The sequence below is a fragment of the Chenopodium quinoa genome, unplaced genomic scaffold (assembly GCF_001683475.1).
Source record: "Chenopodium quinoa cultivar QQ74 unplaced genomic scaffold, ASM168347v1, whole genome shotgun sequence".
Lineage (NCBI taxonomy): Eukaryota > Viridiplantae > Streptophyta > Magnoliopsida > Caryophyllales > Amaranthaceae > Chenopodium > Chenopodium quinoa.
Window position 1 is genome coordinate 496042 of NW_018743593.1, and position 24128 is coordinate 520169.

The 24128-nt window shown below is 38.5% G+C and overlaps 1 protein-coding gene across 1 annotated transcript; it reads left to right on the forward strand.

Moving 5' to 3' along the window:
- Positions 1-3804: 3804 nt before the first annotated feature.
- On the forward strand, positions 3805-23970 carry LOC110682823. Its single transcript, XM_021859168.1, has 3 exons — positions 3805-4140; positions 23425-23581; positions 23717-23970. Exons 1-3 carry the CDS (start codon positions 3805-3807, stop codon positions 23968-23970), a joined length of 747 nt encoding a protein of 248 aa, XP_021714860.1.
- Positions 23971-24128: the final 158 nt, after the last annotated feature.

Genomic DNA, 24128 nt, shown 5'->3' on the forward strand with positions numbered 1-24128 from the left:
AGGTAAGAAAAGAAATATTTTCAAAAACAGAAAGAAGAGATATTTTAATAAAAACATCCTCATCACTAGAATTTTCACACTTTCGCTTCATTCGATAATCAAATGACGTGAAAGGTATTCATCACTGGGTTTGGTTTTGGGAAGACACATTTGGGTGTCTACACTAATGAACTGAATGAAAAGATGGGAGATGTCATGGAAAAACTTACCAACTGTGCCATTTCAAAAAACCAGAAGATAGGAGAATGCAATGTGATGGGAAGTAGTATGATTATTCCTACGAATTTGGAGGATAATCAGTGTGATGTCTTGAAATTGTCAGAGGTTGAACCTCAGGCCACCATGGAACACCTTTCTGATATGGATGTTCAGGTTCATGATGGATGCTCTATGGATTTAAAGCAGAATAGCACAAAACAGAAAAAATTCAAGAGAATCATTTGTAATTCCCCTGTTTCCACAGACCCTCCATCATCCTTGGCAGGCACTATAAGGAAAGACAGAAATGAAGAAAGAGGGGATGATGATCCTTTGCAGATGGATGATTCTCTATGCATCAAGAAGAGAGTTTTTGAGGTGACTGGTCATGATCAATAAAATAATGAAAATGTGGCGAGCCCCACAACTTGGGCTCTTGGTGGTCAATGAAGCACATCTTATCGTGGAACTGTGAGGTTTGGGGAGTCCTCGGGCAGTCAATGCGCTTAGGCGGATTATGATCACGGAAATTCCCAATTTATTGTCCTTACAAGAAACAAAGATGAGTAGTGACAAAATGGAAAAAAAAATGAAATTCATTAGCATGTTAGCTGTTGGGTGTGAAGGAGGAGGTAGAAAAAGAAGTGGGGGCATTGCTCTTATGTAGAATGATGAGTGAAAGGTGAGCATCCAATCTTTTTCTACTCATCATATTGATGCCTTAGTGAATGATGATGGCAAAGAGTGGAGATTTACTAGCTGCTATGGGTACCCTAATGATGATTAAAAACATTTGACTGGCAACTTAATCGAAAACCTCTATAAGGATGCTGAGGTCCCTTGGTTTGTTGGTGGCGATTATAATTTGATGCTTTGGTCTTCGGAAAGAAAGGGGGTGCGACTTTCAATTACAATGAGGATGCAATTTTAAGGAGGGTTGCTGATGTGTGCAACCTTTCTGACCTTGGCTTTATGGGACACCAATTCACTTGGAGCAATAACAGAGGTGATGATGAAAATATTCAAGAATGCCTCGATAGGTTCTTCTCAACCCAATGATGGAAAGACATCTACCCGGGTGCTTTTGTGACACATTTGGAAAAAAGGAAATCGGATCATCTGCCCCTGCTTCTCTGTTTGAAGGATAGAGGCCACGCAACAAAAAAGAAAAAATAGAGAAAATTGTTTAGATTCGAAGAGATGTGGTTAAGGGATGAGGGTTGCACTGATATTATTGGGAAAAGATGGGTAGAAGGTGCGAGCATCACTGCCAACATTGCTCGTACAGCAAAAAATCTGAAATCTTGGAGCAAAAATACTTTTGGCAATGCGGGGAAGGAGTTAAGCGAGTGCAAGCATCAAATGGAAAGACTTATGGAGCTTGATAAAACGCAAGAAATAATTAATCACATGCGTGCGCTTGATGAGAGGATGGATGAGTTTGAGGAGAGGGAAGAGAGGTATTGGCGTCAAAGAAGCAGGCAAGATTGGCTAAAAGGTGGAGATAAAAACACCAAAAAAATTTCACACTAAAAGAAAGTATGAAGCGGGCATCCTTAATGAGGATGAGGACTAAATTACAGAAGTGTTGGTGCGCAACTTTGAGAACCTCTTTGGGACTACTAATGCGGTGGAGACTGCCCCTGTCATTAACAAAGTTTCCCCATCCTCTTGGAGCCTATGACAAATATGATAAATGCCCCTTTATGAAGTGATGAAGTCGTTGAAGCTATCAAATTTACGCATCCTATGAAAGCCCCGGGCCTCGATGGTATGTGCGCAATCATTTACCAAAAATTCTGGAATATTGTTGGATGTGATGTGATTAATCGTGTGTTGAAAATTCTGAATAATGGTGAAGAAATTAGTTCTATAAATCAGACTTACATCGCCCTTATCCCGAAAAGAAATTTTGTGAGTCTCCTGTAGATTTTAGACTAATTAGCTTGTGTAATGTTCTCTAAAAGATTGTGTCCAAGTTCCTTGCAAATAGACTCAAAAAAGTTCTTCCTAACATTATTCATGAGTCGCAGAGTGGTTTCGTTCCTGGAAGGCTTATAACTGATAATATTCTTGTGGCCTATGAACGTTTTCATTACTTGAGGAAAAAGAATTCTAGGAAGAAAGACTATTTGGGTTTGAAACTGGATATTAGCAAGGCGTACGATAGAGTCGAGTGGGTTTTTCTTGAGAATATGATGGACAAATTGGGCTTTCTTGCTTCTTTTGTGGGCTCTATTATGGCTTGTGTGAAGACTGCTTCTTTCTCTATACTTGTCAATGGCCAACCTTCTTGGGGTTTCCTTCCTTCTAGAGGCCTTCGATAAGGGGATCTGCTTTCCCCCTTTTTTCATCTTATGTGCCGAGGGGTTATCGACTCTTTTGAGAGATGTCGAGAGCAAAAGTCAGATTCATGGCATCAAAATTGGGAAGCATGTGGACCCTATATCTCATCTTTTCTTCGTGGATGACAGCCTTCTTTTTGTTAAAGACAACGAGGAAGAAGTTGATAATGTGTTGGACATTCTCTCCACCTATGAAATTGTGTCAAGCCCGAAATTGAATATGGATAAGTCCGAAGTCTCTTTCAGCCAAAACATTGAGCCAAAAAAGAAAAATATCCTTCAATCAAAGTTATCTTTTAAGGCCTTTGAGAGTCACAATAAATATCTTGGGCTTCCAACTTATCTAGGTAGCTCTAAGAAACGGGTCTTTTCTATCATTCAAGGTTGGGTTTGGAAAAAATTGAAAGGGTGGAAAAAAGGATTTTGGTCTCAAGCGAGGAGGGAAATTTTAATCAAAGTTGTCGCACAGGCTATTCCCACATATGCAATGCAATGCATCAAGATTCCGGTGAGAATTTTAAATGAAATTGAGCGCCTTCGCCAAAATTTCTTTTGGGGACAACAAAAGGAGGAGCGCAAGTTGGCGTGGGTCGCATGGGAGAAGACTTATCTGCCAAAAAAGGAAGGAGATTTGGGATGAGGAATTTACAAGCTTTTAATGAAGCTATGCTTTCCAAATAGGCCTAGCGGATTGTGAACAACAATCCCTCTTTAATGGAGAAAATTATGAGACAAAAGTACTTCCCTAAAGGTGACTTCTTCACTACAAAATTAAGTTCCAACTCAAGTTACACTTGGAGATCGATTTTGTTTGCTAGAGATCTTGTCAAAATATATAGGTGCCAGAAGAATTGTGGGAAATTTCCATGGTACTAATGTGTGGAATGACCCCTGGATCCCCACTCTCGCTGCTTTTAAACCTCTCAACGTGCAACCCCAGATTGGACAACAAACCTAGTCTGGTGAGTGAGCTTATATATGATGGTGAGTGGTTGGTGGATACTCTGAAAACTCACTTTATTGAGTGGGAAGTTGATGAAATACTCAAAATCCCGCTTGTTCGTATTGGAGGTGAAGATGTATGGGCTTGGCACTATACAAAGAATGGTGAGTTCTCCGTAAGGAGTGCTTACCATGTTGAATTGAAAGAAAATAACAGAGAGAATGCTTCTGGTTTTTCTCCCCCCCCTGTTCTGTGCTTTGGAACTCCCTTTGGAATGCGAAAATCCCCCCAAAAATTAAGTTGTTTGGTTGGAGAGTAATGCATAATAACATTGCTGTTAGGTCTGCCCTGTTTAAACGTGGTATGAGTGTTGATGAAACATGTCCTTGCTGTGGTGACAGTCCCGAAACTTTACTACATGCTATCTTTCTATGCAAGGAGGCTCGTTTGATCTGGTATGCTTCCCCGCTGCGCTTGGAGTGTCCTGATTCTGGTATGACTTCTCTTCAATGCTGGCTTTCTTTCCTGTCTTCAAAATTCAAAGAGAAAGCTTGGTGGGACTTATTCTGGTGCATCCTATGGGGCATTTGTCTTAAAAGAAATTCTTTCCTTTTTGAGAAAAGAATTGTTGCAGTGGAAGATGTTTTTGTGAAGGTCTCAAGTTTGGTTGTGTAGGGAATATTTTCAAGCGTTAATCCCTAGCTTGAACCCCACTGTGATCATACACTAAAGTACGGTAGCGTCCAAAAGATAAGAAGATAGAGCAAAAGAGTCGCCAACAAGTTTTAGGAACTTGTAAACCGTTCACAGGATGAAGGTTACACCCCTTAACGATCCAAGAGATCGTCAACTCCATAAGGTCTTGAACCAAATAGGGTTCGGGGATGAAGGCACAAATTCAACCTAAAAGAGATTGAACCTGTCCTAATAATAGGACTCTACTTTATTCTGATCGTATTCATGTGCGCTTTCTGGCTAACATGCAATCAATAAATTTACCCTAAACCTGTTTATCTATGTTGGTTGAAAATTAATGCACAAATAAACTATTATTGGCGATCACTTGAAATTATAATCATATTAACCCTAACAAGATTATCAATTATCTTATTAAGCGTGATTACAAGTACCAAATTCCCTTTAAACATGCATAAAAGGCGTGATCAAGCAATAAATATAAATATCAAGCAACAATAATAATAAATAATCATCATAAATAAAATAATCATCATAACAATAATCAAAATAATAATCATTATAATCATAATAATAATCATGTAATTATAATAATTATAATAACAATTATAGCAATAATAAAATTATAATCACAATCAAAACAATCATAAATCATGTTAAACCATAATAAAAATAGCAAGATCCTATGCATGATACTAACAAGATTAATAACAAACCCTAGCATGTCACTAAGCAATAAAAATCAAATCTTTAACCCTAACATGATACTAACAATCATAAATATTAGGAAGAGAATAAAAGACATCGCAGGAATTATAATAAGCATATTTGATATTATAACCTTTTCCCTAAACATGATACTAGGAATATCATAATAACAAATTAAACATGATTTCTACATCATAATATCAATTAAAAACCATTGAAGCACTTACTTTGATGCCTCGTACCTCTTTCTAATAACAAAATACACACGTTAGTAACTTTAAGGAAAATAATAAACAAACAATTAAATTAAATAATGGAAATAGAGATTTGGGACCAAACCCTCAGAAATTAAACCTTTCACGTCTAGGGCGAAGGCAACTTCGAATATGGCTAGGTGTTTCTGAATCTTGTGAATGCGGAATTTTGTATATAAAAGACTAGTTTAGAAAAGAGAAAGAGAGAGAGAGATGGTGAATGATTAAGAGAATGAGAGAATTGAAAACTAGTTGTAGGTGAATGAAAACGGAATTTGGTGAATGAAAACGGAGTTTTTAGATGATTATATTTGAAAACTGGTCCTTCAAAACGGAGTTTTTAAGACGTTATTTATAGAAAAATCAGCCAAAAAGATAAAATATCAAAACAGAGCATTGGCGCACCTAAAACAGAGCCGGCGCCAACGCCAGCTATTGGCGCCAGGCGCCAATGATTAGCGCCAGGCGCCAATGTCTGGCGTTTGGCGCTCCCTGTTTTTGACGCGTTTTCTCAAATCAGATAAATTCTGTCGTACAGGAGGATAAAATCGTATTTTTTCCTCAAAAATGCTCTTTGATTTTAATTAAAACTCTGAAAAGTCAACAAAAGTCAATTTATCAATGCTAATTGAATTAGGAATGAAAAGAACCTTCTAGAAGAATCTAGAAGACTAAAACTATTCCTAATTGCATTAGGAATGATAAATCTATATTAGACCCTCCTCTAGATCATTGGGTCGTATATAAGGCTCAAAACGGGCCCAGTTTAGTAAATTGGCCATAACTTCCTCAATATTCATCGGAATTGGGCTTATCATTGGAAAGTTCTTGTCAAGACCCATCCAACTACACTACTATTGGACCCATATCAGGGACCAACCAAACTGGATTGGTTGTTTTCTTAAAATAAGTTTTCAAAAACAGAGAGAAGATAAAAGAAATTAAAACTATCCGTAACACTAGACTTTCCACACTTTCACTTCATTCGATTATGATTCGACGCGAAAGGTACTCATCACTGGGTTTGGTTTTGGGGAGACACAAATGGGTGTCTACAGAAGCCTCCACTTTGACTGAGTTTGGAGAAACGCGAGTTTCGAAAACAAAAGTCAAAGTATCGATAGGGACGGAGAATGATTCAGAACGTTCTGCGATCCTAAATCACTCTTTTAACGCCGATACCTGCAAACTAGCGTTAGTTAAACAGATAAAAGTGTTAAGAAACGCGTATCTTGCACCGTCGAGCACACGTCTCTGAAAGTAACCGATTGTTGTTGTATTACTGTTTTGATGACCTCCTACAAGCTAGAGAATGCCATTCCGCTTGAAAACCGCTACGCTTGTAACCGCCTCCAAATTAGAAGATTGCTTCGCCTGAAACAATCCTTCTCCGCTATGATAGTATTCCACGTCCAAGGGAATACCATCGAAGATTATTTCTCTCGAAACAATCCTCATCCGTATTGATAATATTCCACGTCCAAGGAAATACTATCGAATATTATCTCTCCTGAAACAATCTTCATCCGCATTGATAATATTCCACGTCCAAGGGAATACTATCGAAGATTATTTCTCTCGAAACAATCCCCATCCGCATTGATAATATTCCGCGTCCAAGGGAATACTGTCGGAGATTATTTCTCTTAAAACAAACTCCTTCCGCATTTCTTCCACGTCTAAGGGAATATGGTCGAGGGCAACTTCACTTGAAATTACCTTCAGTTGTTTGTGACAACTCTCCACAAGCCAGGGAATGTCGTCGAAGATATCGTCGCTTGAAGCCATCCTCATTTGATGCTAATTTTCCAAAGGAAATTACCCTTGGAAAATTACCGAGGATCTCCGCTCGTCGATCTTTAAAAGATCGCCTGAACTTTGCTCCTGCTATGCCTGTACGTCGGCGCTTCCATTGCTTTGAACCTGTACGTCAGTGCCCTTTTTGCGAATGAACCAGCATGTCGGTGCCTTTTGCGAATGAACCACTATGTCGGTGCCTTTTGTCAATGAGCCAATTCTTAGGCGCTTTAAGCTAAGTGGGACGATTTTTCATCAGGTCGATCACTTTACGTAATCAAGCCGATTACTAAAAATCATGTCAAATTTCTTAGAGGGGCTAATTGGCGTACCAAGGAAACCAAATAGGTAGAAAAACCTCACCGAGTGGCTAAGTATCCAGGTGCCGCGAAGTTGTTTGAGCATGTCAGAGGGAACTAGTTCCCCTTGGTGATCTTGCACGATCCCTGGTCGATGCTGTGTAGAGGAGCTACTGCCGTTGTTAGCTCCAGTTCCTGTACCGGCTGAGAATGTGGCGGTACGCCTTTTCAGCTCTTATTCTTTAAGTAGCCCCCAAGTAATGCTTCACAGACTTGGTTTTGCTTTATCAGGACGATGATGTTGAGTTCGTGCTACCCCGTAGTCTATTCATTACCAGGGGACATATGGGCCGATTGAGGAGATGATTCTTCCGGTCGCGCTTCGTAAAGCGGTCGATTCCTAGCTACTAGACTCGAGTAAGCTTATTTATTTGCAAATTTTGTCCACATATATTATGCATGTTTACTGACTTATTTCTTTGTCATCTCTTGCGCGAGGTGATTTGTACCTGTGCTTTTTATTATTTGACTTTGTATAGAACTTTGCCTTTTAGTTAAAACTCATTTTTAGACATATTTTATATATACATACTATTATGAGTTTATTTTGTTTGCTATTATTATGTGCATGTTTGTGTGTGCAAGAAAAAGTGTGACAAACAATTTTGCGCAAAAATTCCGTCATTTTTATTATTCATGGAGGGTATCCGACTCTCTCCCCCAAAAGAAAAAATGAAAAAAAAGGAAAAGACAAATAAAATGTTGGGTTTATAAAAACTTGAAAATTAACCTAAATAAAATCCAAAAAGGAATAATATAATTAATATAATAGCTATATTAATTAAAAGTAGAATAAAAAGATGTTTAGAAAAGATAATCGGGGTCGTAAAGTCATTAGTCGACTTGAATTTAAGGTAAAAACACGATTTAAGAAAGCGCGCATGACGTGGAAAATTGGCGCCAGCTGGCGCCACGCAATTCGGTGTAGCGCCAGGCGCTACACTTGGCGTGTGGCGCCAAGCTTTGGTGTCTGGCGCCAATCGCGGAGTCTGACGCCAATTGGCGTTGTCTCCGTATTTCATCCTGATTAAAACTGCTCGTATTGTGTGTATAAATAGCCCCCTGCCCAGCCGATTCTTTTCATAATTGCAGCAAATAAAATAGTTCTTGGCCTTAGAAAAATAATATCATGTCTCTAGTCACCAAAACTTTCACTCAATACACCCATGAATGGTGTCGATCTCTTAATGCTAGAGACAGAAAAGAATTAGATTTGTTTCACTTGGGGGGAATTTATGGCATAAAAGGGGTAGATCTTGACATAGATTTCATTCATACCGCTCTAGAATTTTGGAATGTCGATACTCATTGTTTTAGAATAGGGTATGATGAGATTAGCCCTTTGCCAGAAGAATTTGGTGCTATTTTAGGTTTCCCTGCAATAGACCTCATAGTAATCCCTAGAGTAGATGCATATTATTACAAGGATTTTGAGCGCTTCTTTAATTTAAAAGAAAGGGATTTATCAAAAATAGTAGATGGAAACATAGTTAATTTGAAAGAATTTGCACGCCATTATTTTGATAAACCTCTTTCTGAGTCTTTTCATATATATAGAAGAAGGGCTTTCTTATTTTGCATGCTTAATCAATTTTTACTTAGTAGTGGTAAAAATAATGAAGGCAAATCGATTATAACCACCGTACTAGAACAAATTGAATCAGGGAGAAATCCAATGCCATTGATAGTTGGAGAGACTATGATTAGTCTTGATGAATTGAAAAGGAACCCAAAAGCACCTTTTCGCGGCTCTCCAATTTTATTACAGGTAGAAAAATAACATTTTTAATTACAGAAATCAAAAAATATATTTTTGTATTGTAATAATAATTTATTTGCATTGCAATTTTTTTTTACAAATATGGCTAATGGAAAGGCTAGAATTAATTAGCCCTCCGGACAATATTGAGAAGTACACTTCCAATTGCTTCGTGGGGAGGAAGAAACACTTCCCTAAAATTGGGCGCCATGGGTGGAGAAAGGTCTTCGAAACTCGCAATTTTGCTATCAAGTGGGTCGTCCCATGGTGGAAAATAGAAAGGATGGTTGGTGTCAACAAGCAACCTTTCTGTCGTCTTCCCAGTTTGTCTCGTATGACTTATTATTATCCCTGCAGGGTAAAAAGACAATACGGCTTGCTTCAGAATATTTCTTCTGGGGATCTTCGTCCTCCCTATGAGTACCCTGTTTCCCAAGAAGTAGACAGATTTGATGCCTATTGGAGTGCCAGACCTCTATGGGAAGTAATTACCCAAAAGGTTCCTCCTTCCTTGCCCAATGATGTGAAGAAGTGGTTGCTGAAGAAACCTTCGAAGGATTCGAAGAAAAATCAGGGTAGAACTGACGTGAAGAGTTGTCTAGGTGACAGGGTGATTCCTGCCAAGGAACGCTTAGGTGAAAGAGTTGAATTCAACACACCTGCAATGCCTAGGAAGAAAAGTGCTACAAAGATAAGGGAAAAAGTAAAGCTGACATCACAGAGAAAAAAGCTTGGGTAGAAAAGAAGCATGGAGTCCTAGCTGAAGGGGAGACCATCTATTCTAAGATTGAATGTAGGTCCTCTAAAGGATGCCTACTAGCTTAGGTTATGGATGAGGAGGAGGAAGCAGACAAAAATTGGAAAAAGGGCTAGGAAAGAAAAGAAAGATTAGGAGCATTGCTTAATTTCAAATTATTAGACTTAGCTTATATATTTTTTTATTTAAAGTTAATTTATTTCAGCTTTATTAAAATTACATCAATAATGTAACTTTATTTTATTAATGAAATTTCAGCTTTTAATTAAATTATTTACTTTAAATTTATTTTATTAAAGCAATGAAAACCGAAAAAATTAATTTTCCAGAAATTCTTCGAGTACGGAAGTCGAAAATTTTCCGAAAAACACCGAAATTTTCCCAGAATTTGTATGTGAATTGGCGCCGCTTATTTGCAACTAGCGCCTGACAGGGAAGTTTGGCGCCAGGCGCCAGTTCCATCGGCTGGCGCTAAGGGCCGTTGGCTGGCGCCAGATTCTTCTCTACGACGCCGATATTTTGCCGATCTTCTGTCGAATTTTTAATTAACTCTGGGACGCGAGAATGTCGAAAAATAAGGTGGCCGCACCCGTAAAGGGTTGCCTACGTATCCTTTCTTAAGGAATCAGGAAAAACGTAGCTCTCTTGAGTATCCTACTCAAGTAATTATGGGTAGTACTTCTTAAGTTGGTCAAGATTTGTCATGTTTGAGAACTCATTGCCATCCATGTCAGTTAGTTTTGCTGCACTTCCTGATAGGATTGTTTTGACAATGTAGGGTCCAGACCAATTAGGTCTAAATTTTCCCCTTGGATCTAAAACATTTTTCCTTAGTGCTTTTAACACCAAGTCTCCTACTTTGATGTTTCTTGTCTTGACCTTCTTATTAAAATGCCTAGCCATACGAGTTTGATAACACAAAGTGTGATGTAGAGCTTCTAGTCGTTTCTCATCGAGTAGAATTAATTCTTCATATCTTGCCCTAGTCCATTCAACTTCATCGAGTTTACTCTCTAACGTAATGCGTAGAGATGGTATTTCTAGTTCGACAGGTTGTACGGCATCCATTCCATATACCAAGGAAAATGGCGTATTTCCTGTTGATGTGCGAATTGACGTGCGGTAACCCCACAATGCGAAGTGAATTTTGTCAGGCCAATCCTTATAATTTTCCGTCATTTTCTCGATGATAGTCTTTAGGTTTTTATTAGCTGCCTCGACTGCTCCATTTGATTGAGGCCTATAAGGGGAAGAATGATGTTGTTGAATGCCGTATTTTTGTAGCAATTCTTCACATTCGGCTTGAAAGTGAGTTCCATTGTCACTTATCATTTCATGTGGGACTCCGTATCGACAAATAATATTTCTCTCGATAAAGAGTGCTACATGTTTTACAGTGAGTTTAGCGTATGATTGCGCTTCGACCCACTTTGTGAAGTAATCAATTGCTACTAAGATATATCCGTGGCCTCCTATTCCTGGGGGAGTGATTTTGCCGATAATGTCAATTCCCCATGTAGAGAATGGCCATGGCGATGTGTAGGTGTAGAGCAAGGATGGAGGAACATGTTGTAAATTGGCATAAATTTGGCACTTAGGGCACCTTTTTACATATTGATGGCAATCCCTATTCATTGTGGTCCAATAATATCCTTCTCGCATTATTTTTTGGACTAACATTTTGCCATTTATATGTGTGCCACAGATTCCTTCGTGGACTATCCTCATTGCTCTTTGTGCATCCTTCTTTCTTACACATAAGAGAGCTCGACCCTTAGGTACCCTTTTATGTAGCTCGTTGTATATGAGTACTATTGGGAAGCCAAAAGCCTTAATGCTCGTTTTGCTCTTTTGTCAGCATGGGGAGGGTATTCTCCTTTGGTGACATAATTGAGTTTATCTGTGTACCATGGTTCATCCTCTTCTTCTACTTCTTCGTCTTGAACTACTTCGTCGTCTTCTATAGCTTGGATGTATGCTGGTTTGTGCCTTTTTTCTATAGTTAGAGGCATTTGCTCGATTCCGTGGGAATCCTAAACATTGAGGCTAGTCTTGTCAAGGCGTCAGCAAATTGATTTTCTTCCCTAGGTAGATAGGTGAATTCTACCTTCTCTAACTGATCTGTAAGAGTTTCCAAATAGGTTTGGAAGGGGCTAGACTTTCGCTCCTTACTTTCCACCTTTTAGATATTTGATTGATGATCAAAGAAGAGTCTCCGAATATCCTTAACTTTTTTACTCCCAATGCCAAAGCTGTTTCAAGGCCTACCACGCATGCTTCATATTCAGCAGCATTGTTGGTAACGTCGAAATCAAGCTTTATGGAGATTGGAACATGCTCTGCTTTAGGTGATACTAGTAATACTCCAACGCCATATCCCTTTTGGTTCGAGGCTCCGTCGAAGTATAAGGTCCAAGTATCATCTTCAGTGACCATTAAGTCTTCATCTGGAAATTCATTGTCTTGTATTGGCGTCGAGTCTTCTATTGGAAAATCTGCTAGGAAGTCCGACACCATGGATCCTTTGATAGCTTTTTGTGGCATGAACCTTACATCAAACTGGGCTAGATTGACTAACCATCTCGATATGCGTCCATTGAGTGTATATTTCTCAAACAGATACTTGAGTGGATCTAATCGGGAGACTACGAAGACGGTATGCACTAACATGTAATGTCTTAACTTGGTCGTGGCCCACACCAAGGCGAGACACAACTTCTCGAGTGGCGTATAGCGTGCTTCGTATTCGAGCATCTTCTTGCTTAGATAGTAGATTGCATTCTCTTTGCCTTCTACTTCTTGTGCTAGCATAGCTCCCATTGTCTCTTTGGTAACCGTCAAATATAGCCTAAGAGGTATTCCGGGAAGTGCTGGTGCTAATACGGGAGGATTTACGAGACAGGATTTGATCTTTTCAAAGGCTTTTTGACACTCATCATCCCATATCACCGGTACATTCTTCTTTATATTTTTGAAGATTGGTTCACATATTATCGTCAATTTTGATATGAACCTACTTATGTATTGCAACCGGCCAATAAATCCTCGAATCTGTTTCTCAGTTTGGGCGGTGGCATTGACATGATTGCTTTGATTTTGGTAGGGTCTACCTCTATTCCTTTAGAGCTTATGACATATCCCAAAAGCTTGCCTGAGGTGACTATAAAAGCACACTTAGCTGGGTTCAACCTCATATTATATTTTCTTAACCTTTCGAAAAATTTCCTTAAGGCTACTTGATGGCCTGGACGGTCTTTTGATTTTATAATCATGTCGTCCACATATACCTCAACTTCTTTATGCATCATGTCATGGAGTAAGGCAGTTGCTGCACGTTGGTAAGTAGCACCCGCGTTTTTCAACCCGAATAGCATTACCGTGCAGCAGTAAGTGCCTCATGGTGTTATAAAAGTTGTTTTCTCCATGTCTTCTTCTACCATGAGAATCTGGTTGTAACCTGCGTACCCATCCATGAACGAGAGGAGCGCTCGATTTGCCGTGTTATCTACCAGAATATCGATGTGTGGCAAAGGGAAGTCGTCCTTTGGACTTGCCTTATTTAGATCTCGATATTCGACACACATTCTTACCCTTCCGTCTTTCTTCGGAACTGGGATGACGTTGGCGACCCATTCGGTGTATTTGGATACCTTGATGAAACCTGCAGTTATTTGTTTTTGAACTTCTTCTTTTATTTTAAGAGCTACGTCGGGTTTCATTCGACGTAACTTTTGTTTTACGGGTTTCATTCCTGGAATTAGTGGTATAGTGTGTTGAGCTATTTCTCTATTAATTCCTGGCATATCTTCGTATGACCAAGCAAATACATCGATAAATTCTTTATGTAAGTTAATTAAATCGGTTCTTTCTTGTTCATTCAGTGTTAATCCGATTTTAACTTCTCCTTTATGGGTTGAATCATTTAAGATATCAACCGTTTCAGTTTCTTCAATTACCGGCGTTTTCTTTTCGAGTGTTTCCATTGCTTTAATAATTTCTTTGTCTTTTTCATTGTTAGTTAAGCAATGCTCGTCATCTTTGGTTAGAGAAGAACACGAGAAATAAGGAGAAGGAGAAATATTATTATACTCAGAGATCATTACATCAAATAGTGATATGTCCTCAGGGACTTGATCACTAACTATTCTAGGAGAAGAAATAGGAGGGGAAGGTACTACTACTAAAGACCTAGAAGACTCTATAGGGAGAGACTCCGACTCAGACTCAGACTCAGACGACTCTTCAAACATTGGTCCTTGCCTTGTCGTGATGGATATCTTCCTTCCACTTGGAGTAGTCACCTTGATAGTCTTGCGCCACCCTTGTAGTGATCCTTCGGCTGGAGTGGTTAGCTTCGAGGGATCGAAGCTTTCGCTTTGTAGGACTGTTTGAATGAGCAAGGAGTTATCCTCTTTATAAGTTGGCTCATTCTTTTCTCGCCCAAACAGTAATCCCATGACGTTAAAGTCAAAGCATGGGGGTGCTTTCTCCTTGTGGACAGGAGTTGGGATTTCATCAGTGAAGTAGCAATCCAAGAAAATCTCAAATCCCGGTTGTCTTATGTCGTTTACAACAAATGGCTCGGGAAATTCATGGCATGGATAGTCTTCTCCTTCTTTTATAAATTGACCATTAAGTGTAAGAGGGTACCGATCCATTGGGATTGCTTTCTTTTGAATGCGAGCGTCCCTACGTGCCTTTGACTTTTCCTGGGCTCGCTTGAGATCTTTCCGATTCAGTTCGAAACCAAGTCCAAAAGTGTCTAACTTAGGGAAGCCAGGTGACTCCAGCGATTTTGCCATTCCTTTCTTCTTTCCTAGGGTCATCCCAAGAAAATGTCCTTGTTTCTTCAGCATGGCATTTACAATCATGTTGGAATGGGGGTCATGGCAAAGAGGGGTCCTTTCATCCTCCTGGATTAAGGAGACTTCTTCGTTAAAGCCCCATAAATCTTCATCATCCTCGTCGTGCTCCACATTAATGATTGGATTCTCTATGGACTTGATCCTCATAGGCGAAGCATCGATGGTGATAGGAATTCCCCCAACTATAGCTTTTACTTGTTGGTGGAGAGATGAGGGGACGGACTTTAGGTCATGAAGCCAAGGGTGTCCCAACAGCAAATTGAACGAAGCTTTGATGTCTACTACTTGGAAAGTAGTAGCATGTTCTATCGCTCCCGCCGTTACATTCAGGGTAATTTTACCAAGAGCTTGACAACGAGTGTTGTCATAGGCCCTTATTCCCTGTGTAGACGGAGTTAAATCTTCGTCCCTTATGCCTAGCATCCTCGCAGTTGTAAGTGGACAGACGTAAATGGCCGATCCATTGTCTACAAGGGTCATAGGAACAATCATCCTCTTGCAAACTATTGTGAGGTTTAATGCCTTGTAGTGTTTGTCACCTTCTGGGGGTAAATCCTTGTCAGAAAAGGTGATCAAATTAATTGGACTAGGAAGATTACTTGTGAGGAAGTTGGCTAATCCCTCAGGAGTAGTGTTAGAATCTATCCCAATTTTGTCCAAGGCATTCATTACAGCCAACCTATGTTCTCGAGATGTTGCCAAGAGTTTCCATACATTCATCTCAACTTTTGTCTTCTTAAACTACTTAACAATGTCATTGTCTTCAATGATAGGTATGGGAACTTGTTGTGTGGTTGGCATAGGTTGTGTTGAAACGGGAGGTTGCATTCTCCCGGATCTTGTGAGGACGTCTATCGATGAGTCTTCTTCAGCCCAAAAGTCATCCTGGCGTATGACACAGAAGTTGGAGATCCTATTGTGTCTTTTAGATAGACATCTTCTTCATCACTGTCCCAAACTCCATTAATGGTTGCATCGTCTTCTTGTGGAACTTGGACTAGTTTCTTTTCTTCAATCATTTTCTGAACCAAATCTTTGAATTTGAAACAGTTTTCGATAGTGTGACCCCTTGATTGATGATACTGACATTAATACCTATCTGTCCTTTTCAATGATTCGAATAGTCTCGGTTCGAGAGGTTTGATCTCGCCACTCTCAGAGAGCAATTTGAACATTTGTGCATATGGGATCCCAATTGGAGTGTAAATTCTATTACTCTTCTTGGGTTTTTCAGTGACTTGTAAGGAAAAACGCTTTGCCTCATGAGTCGTTCCCTTGCTAGCTAGAGGTAATGAGATCTTATTAGCTTCCACAAGATCTTGGATGAGGTTTTGAAACCTGTAGCATTCATTTGTAGTATGACCGTTTCCTTGATGGTACTTGCAGTATGATTTGGGATCCCACCTTGGAGATCGTTTTTCTGGTGTTGGATCCTCTGTTGGACCAATAGGTTTGATTAGTCCTTGATCATAGAGATGATCAAAAGTAGCATCATAGGTCATTCCTATGGGTGTGAATTCTCTTTTAGGTTTATCTTTCAGAAGTGGAACCTCGTCATATTTCTTTTGGGGTTCCTTTATAGCTTTGAGAGCTTCACGTAGTAAATGCGATACCTCCATCATAGACAGTGTGAGCAATTGTATATCTTCCTTACTTGCCGGTTCTTGAAGGTTATCCCTGACATCAAAAAAGGTTTCCTCCTCTTTTTCTGAGGCATAGATTTCTTTGACAGGTCTAATGAGAGACGAGGGGTCAACCTCGTTTTCCTCATCAGAGATAGCCAGGGCATGAGCGAGAGGTGCATTATCAATGCTTGGCTTCTTACTGGCAGGGGCAATGGCAGCTTGTTGTTGTCGATTAAGTCTTGGATAGCTTCCTTAAGCTTTCAACAGTTTTCGGTGAGATGGCCCCTAACTTGGTGATACTTACAGTGTGCATTGGGGTTCCAATTAGCCGACCTCTTTTTGACTGGTGGGTCCTCAAATGGTCCAATAGGAGTTATAAGACCTTTTGCATTTAATCGATCAAATGCGGTGTATAACTCATGCCAATATGAGTAAAGTTCCTCCTAAATGGTTTCTTCTGTCCTTGATTGTTCATAGCAAGGACTTCACCTAAATTAAAAGTGCTAACATGGTTTGAGTGGGTGGTTTTGGAAGAAGAAGGATTGTCGTTTTTCTTTCCTTTCCAGCCACTGTTGGAGTTATTGTTGGCAGCTTTTAACTTAGCCAGGTCGTCTTCAATATTGATTCCAATGTCATAGACGGCTTTGAAGGTATGGGGATTATTTTGATACTTGAGATGCTTGGAATATTTTTCTTGAAGATTTTTGATGAACAATCTTACAGACTCTTTTTCACTTGGCACCTCAATCATCTTAGCTGAGGTTTCCCTCCATTTGTTAAAGAAAGAGGTGAAGCCTTCGTTCTCTTTCTGTTTGAGGATTTCAAGTTCCCTATGGTCAGTCTCAACCAGAATGTTGCACTTGTACCTATCCACGAAAGCGTTTGCTATGGACTCCCAGGTAGAGGTCTTTTCTTTCTCGAGAGAAAAGAACCATTATTGGCAAACGGTCTCGAGAGATAGTGAGAATAGATAGGGGAAAACCGTCTTATCGATACCCTTAATACTCATTATTGTATCGAATGCTCTTAAATGAAAATAAGGGTTATCAGTTGCTTTGAATTTTGGGATGTCGTTGGCATTGAACTTCTGCGGAAAAGATATTTGTCCACCGAGACCCCTTGTGATGTAAGCCCTTGAAACTTGTAGTCGCTAGATAGCTTGCTTAGACTCTCTTGCATGAGGTCCATCTGTTGTTGCTTCACGGGATCATCGATCTTGAGTGTTAGGAGCTTCAGTGTCTCAGTCACGGTAACCAGTTGGTTCCTAAGCTTGTTAACTTCTTCTTGTGTTGCCATTATAGTCTTAGCTTTCCTCTTACGAGCTATGGGTTTGGCGAAAATTTGGACTTGTACGAAAAAGTTGTCTTTGATTAACCGTCCTTCCTTCCTCGACCACGCGCTGTAAATTAAACCATTTTGCGTTTTAATTTCTTGAATCGAATCAACTTGACTTTACGGTTTATTTTAAGGAGGAAAAAAATAAAAAATAAAAATAATAATAATAATGGGTGCATATTTTTGGCAAAAATAATGTACATATTTTTAGGGAACTAAGTACAGTTTTTCAATTGGAGGATTAATATCCGACTTACCCCCCTAAAAAAATGACGGAAAAAACGCGCACGCGAGACTCTCTTACACATGGTCAAAGTATGTGTATTGGTGTGTGAGTTGAGTGTAAGTGACATGCTTGGACTCTTGTGTAAGACCATGGGACTTAGTGCCTAAACTCGATTAACGACGCAAACAAGTACTATTGACAGCAAAACTTAACCGAATTAATTAGAAAACTGATTAATTAGACACTAGGTGATGACTCGACCAATAATCCGAACTGTCGGCCAAGCGACAGGACTGGCGTCACACTGTGTAGCTTGGCGCCAGACGACAGAGCTGTCGCCAGGCGCCACACTGTGCTCAGACTTTGGCGCCAATATTGGAGCTTCAATCTGGGACTGTTTTCGGTGTTATTAATCAACTGGGGTATGCCTAAAGTCGTACTAGGTCAATTCCGATTAAAATATTAGACTTTATTTACTCAAATTAATTAATTAATTTAATTAATTAGGCAAAGTTCTTTAAGTCATTAATTTATTTAATCTCAACACAAGTCAACAAACGGTTAAGAGAAACATAGAATATATGCACAACAAATAATGCACAATTAGTCAAGTAGGCATAATATGATGCAATACGTTTGCAACCTAACCATGGCTCTAGTTCTCTAAAGTTAGGGATATGGTTTAGTCAATAGAGGGTCTATGATTAATTGCCCGGATGCACCGCGCGGAAGCCTAACCGTGAAGGGTTGGCGCGAGTGGATGGGAAACCGCGAGTTTCGAAAAACTCGCTTCCATGGTTTGGTGAATTCAACATTCTCGGATGTACCCTTTGTTGCACAGAGCGTTCAATTAGGTAGATGGAGCATGAATTCCCAGAGGGTTATGTCCATATGTAGAACACATATGGGTTTCAGAAAAGTGAGAAAAAATTCAATCAGGAAGTAGGATCGAGCAAACAATACGAAAAACCGATCGAAATTAGAACACATATTTCAGGCTCGGTATTGGGGGAAATTGGCGCCAGCAATCAGAGACTGGCGCCAGGATTTAGTTGTAGCGCCAGGCGCCAATGTTGGCGTCTGGCGCTACAGTTAAATGTCTGGCGCCAATGCTCTGGTCATTGGCGCTACTTCCCACATGCCTCAGCGGCTTTCTGTGCTCGATAAAATTTTCCAGTTTCGCACGGTGTTATTTTGGTCCTAGTTGGGAAAGATATTTCTCAAATTTCCTACGTGTAAAATCCTATGTTTTTAACTCATTACGGATGGTCTTTCCAATGAGATCTTTTTTATGCATATGACAATAATGTTAATCAAAATTACGCACATGAAATACTTAGAACATTTCGAGTCTCATCCACTCATTCTAGATCATTGCCAAAACAAATTCAGGAATTAAAATAGAAATCCTCCCCAGTGGAGTCGCCAAAAACTATAGGGAATATTTTCAAGCGTTAATCCCTATCTTTAACCCCACTGTGATCATACGCTAAAGTACGGTAGCGTCCAAAAGGGAAGAAAATAGAGCAAAAGAGTCGCCAACAAGTTTTAGGAACTTGTAAACCATTCACAGGGTGAAGATTACACCCCTTAACGATCCAAGAGATCATCAACTCCATAAGGTCTTGAACCAAATAGGGTTCGGGGATGAAGGTACAAATTCAACCTAAAAGAGATTGAACCTGCCCTAATAATAGGCCTCTACTTTATTCTGATCGTATTCATGTGCGCTTTCTGACTAACATGCAATCAATAAGTTTACCCTAAACCTGTTTATCTATGTTGGTTGAAAATTAATGCACAAATAAACTATTATTGGCGATCACTTGAAATTATAATCATATTAACCCTAACAAGATTATCAATTATCTTATTAAGCGTGATTACAAGTACTAAATTCCCTTTAAACATGCATAAAAGGCGTGATCAAGCAATAAATATAAATATCAAGCAACAATAATAATAAATAATCATCATAAATAAAATAATCATCATAACAATAATCAAAATAATAATCATCATAATCATAATAATAATCATGTAATTATAATAATTATAATAACAATTATAGCAATAATAAAATTATAATCTTAATCAAAACAATCATAAATCATGTTAAAGCATAATAAAAATAGCAAGATCCTAGGCATGATACTAACAAGATTAATAACAAACCCTAGCATGTCACTAAGCAATAAAAATCAAATCTTTAACCCTAACATGATACTAACAATCATAAATATTAGGAAGAGAATAAAAGACATCGCAGGAATCATAATAAGCATATTTGATATTATAACCTTTTCCCTAAACATGATACTAGGAATATCATAATAACAATTTAAACATGATTTCTACATCATAATATCAATTAAAAACCATTGAAGCACTTACTTTGATGCCTCGTACCTCTTTCTAATAACAAAATACACACGTTAGTAACTTTAAGGAAAATAATAAACAAACAATTAAATTAAATAATGGAAATAGAGATTTGGGACCAAACCCTCATAAATTAAACCTTTCACGTCTAGGGCGAAGGCAACTTCAAATATGGCTAGGTGTTTCTAAATCTTGCGAAAGCGGAATTTTGTATATAAAAGACTAGTTTAGAAAAGAGAACGAGAGAGAGAGATGGTGAATGATTAAGAGAATGAGAGAATTGAAAACTGGTTGTTGGTGAATGAAAACGGAATTTGGTGAATGAAAATGGAGTTTTTAGATGATTATATTTGAAAACTGGTCCTTCAAAACGGAGTTTTTAAGACGTTATTTATAGAAAAATCAGCCAAAAAGATAAAATATCAAAACAGAGCATTGGCGCACCTAAAACAGAGTTGGCGTTAACGCCAGCTATTGGCGCCAGGTTTAAGGCGGCGGCTCAAGATTCTAACGAATTTGCAAGCGGTTTAAGGTGTATTTGGGTGCGTTTTTGGTCCTTTTTTATATTAGGGGTCTTTCTCGGTTTGATTACTTTTGGGGTGTGTTTCTGATGCGATTTTAGGCGACATCATAGGCATTTCGGCATTGCAGTTCTTGGACTATTTGGCACCAATTTTAGTTTCGGTTTTGGTCAATTTCAAGAAGGCTTCAGGCGACTTTCTCGGGAAGGAAAAGGGCAGTTTTCCGGCGATTTTTAGGCAATACTTCCAACAATCATTCTTCTTCTCCGGTAGCATATCCATGATCCCAATTTTTAATTATAAGTATATTTTCAAAAATTTATTAATGTTATGAAATAGATTCTCATAATTTATAAAATGATTGATGAATGATGAACGATGAATGATGATAAACAATGAACGATGAACGAGATGATGAACAATTTTGACGTAGATGATGAAGGAATTTAATTTTATGATTTCTAATTATAATTATAAATTTGAAAATTAATTTTTATTATAAAACTAGATTTTCATAATTTATAATTATGTATTTCTAAAAAAAAAATTACATGTATTAAAAAGAATACAAAAAAAAATACAATTTTAATACATTATGGACATTAAAATAATTCAAAATGAAAATAAAAATACAAAATATAGGCCTACCAGATTTTGCCAGATCAGTAAGTTGTGGTATCATTTTTAAAGAATGACATTGTAGAATTTTTACGAAACTATGAGTGATTTTAGACCAATAGGGCTTTGTAATTCCGTTAATAAACTCATCACTAAAATCATTGCTAATAGAATAAAACCCCTTTCGGGAGATCTCATTAGCCCGGTCCAATCTAGTTTTATTGAAGGTAGGTCAATTGAGGAGAACGTTCTCGTTATTAAAGAAATAGCTCACTTTTTTTAAAAAAAATAGCAAAAAACACTTAATGGCTTTCAAAATTGATATTTCTAAAGCCTATGATAGTTTGGAGTGGGGATTTATTAGGGAAACTTTGTTGGGTCTTGTTAACCTCATCTTGAGTTGTATTAATACTCCCTACATTTAATTCTTTGGAATGGAGTAGTTACAGACAGTTTTACTTCTTCAAGAGGGATTAGCAAGGAGACCCTTTATCTTCTTATATCTTTGTGTTATATTTGGAAAGATTATCTTTAATGATTGAGAAAAAGGTGGGAGAAAATAAATGGATTCCTCTAAAAATAGATAAAGATGTGAGCATTTCCCATCTTTTCTATGCGGATGATGTTTTTTTATTTGCCAAAGCTACGGTGGCAAATGTAGAGATTATCAAGGAAGTCCTACTTGATTTCGGATCTAAATTCGGGCTCTACATTAGTCCCACCAAGTCTAAGGTCATTTTCCCGCCTAAACTGTGTCTTTCCTTAAAACTTGCTATTATTGAAGCTTCCAATATTAAAGGTGCTCCTTCCTTTGGGAAATATTTGGGTGTTAATATATATTAGTCCTAATAGACTTAGGAAAGCGAATTACATGGATCTTCTTAATAAAACAGAGGATCGTATTAAGGGTTGGCAAGCTAAGCTTCTTAATATGGCGGCTAGGTGTACTCTTATTAAATCGGTGATTAATGCCTACCCTCTCTATGCTATGCAAACCACTCTTATTCCTTGTTCTATTTTAGAAGATATTGAGATAAATTGTAGGCGTTCTCTTTGGAACAAAGTTGATAGATCCCATTATCTTCCTAGAACTAGTTGGGAGAAGATTTGTATCCCTTCCGGTATGGGGTGGCTTGGAATAAGAATTCTTAGGAATTGGAATTTGGCCTTTATGGCTAAGCTTGGATGGAGAATTATTCATGAACTGTCCCCTTTGGAGAGATATCCTTAAGGGTAAAGACCTTCTTATGGAGGGTATTTCTTATAGAATTGGGAATGGAAATGATATTTGTTTTTGGTATCACCATTGGGTGGGCGACAAGCCTTTATATCTTGCTATTGACAACCTCATCCCGGACTATATTGCTCATTGGAGAGTTAGCAACATCATCACTAATGGGGAGTGGGATACTAGGAGAATTAAGCACATTGTGCCGGATTTATTGAGTAAAATGATTGAAAGTATTCCTCTTCCTAAAGATAGATGATAATCTTTGTTGGAAATTGACCCCAAATGGCCAATTTACGATAAAAAGTGCCTATGTTTTATCTTGCAAGTTTAATTCCCACCCTTCCTTTCCTAACATTAAATGGAAAAAAATATGGAACTTTCACATCCCCTATAAATATAAAATGTTTTTTTTAATCTAAGTCATCAAATACTCCCTGTGGCAACGGTCTTGGCAGCTAAAATTGACAACTTCAATCCCATTTATACTAGATGTTAGTTAGATAATGAAGACCACATGCATCTCTTTAGAGATTGTGTTAACACTAGAACTTTATGGTTTAGGGTGTTTGGTTTAAGTTGCATGGAAAAAGAGTTTAACTATAATTCCTTCTTCTATTTAGATTGGGAAGGTTGGATTAAATACAATCTTAATCACAACACTACTTGGAATACCATGTTTTCAGTAGCTTTCTGGCACATTTGGAAAGCTCTGAATTATACCATTTTTCAGTAGGCCTTACTTCACCCTCTCACCCTTTTTAATAGGTATAATGTCGATTTGGTTGCCACTTTTAACATATTTCAGGATGGAGGTCTTTCTCCTGCGATAAGGCATCTGGAGGAGAGGTGGACTAAGCCTAGCAATGGGGTTATCAAAATTAACACTGACGCGACTTGGAAGAAGAACAACAAGGTTGGAGCTGGTGTTGTTGCACGAACTGATGATGGGGCATGGTTCTTTGGTAAGGCTTGGAAGATCGCTGCCAGGAGATCCGCGCGAGGCCGAGCTGAAGGTTGTGCTGGGAGGAATGCAATTAGCAGTGGATGCGGGGCTGACTAAGGTCATTATTGAAACAGACGCTGCAAGCCTAAAAAAGCAATTGAGGATGTTGCCAATTATGGTACCCATGAGTACTCGGTCATACTGAAAGATATGGAACGCCTTTTGAGTAAAGGGTGTGACTTCTCATCCAATTACATCCCAAGAGAGGCAAATAGAGTAGCCCACTACTTGGCTAAGATTGCAATGATGATGGAGGATGGAGTCAGTAAGCTCTATGACGAACCACCACTACGCGCACTGGATGCCTATGATGATGACAGAGCTCAGAACAATCTTCAGATGAAGTAGGACAATTTATGGATGGTGTATGCTGAGTATTAGAACTACTAACTGGAATTTATTTGGTTTCAAGAATATTAGTTTATCTTTTGTAATGTGTATTAGGAAGCAAGTTTGCCTTGTGTTTCTAAGAACTATGTACTGGATTTCCTTGACTTAATATGAAG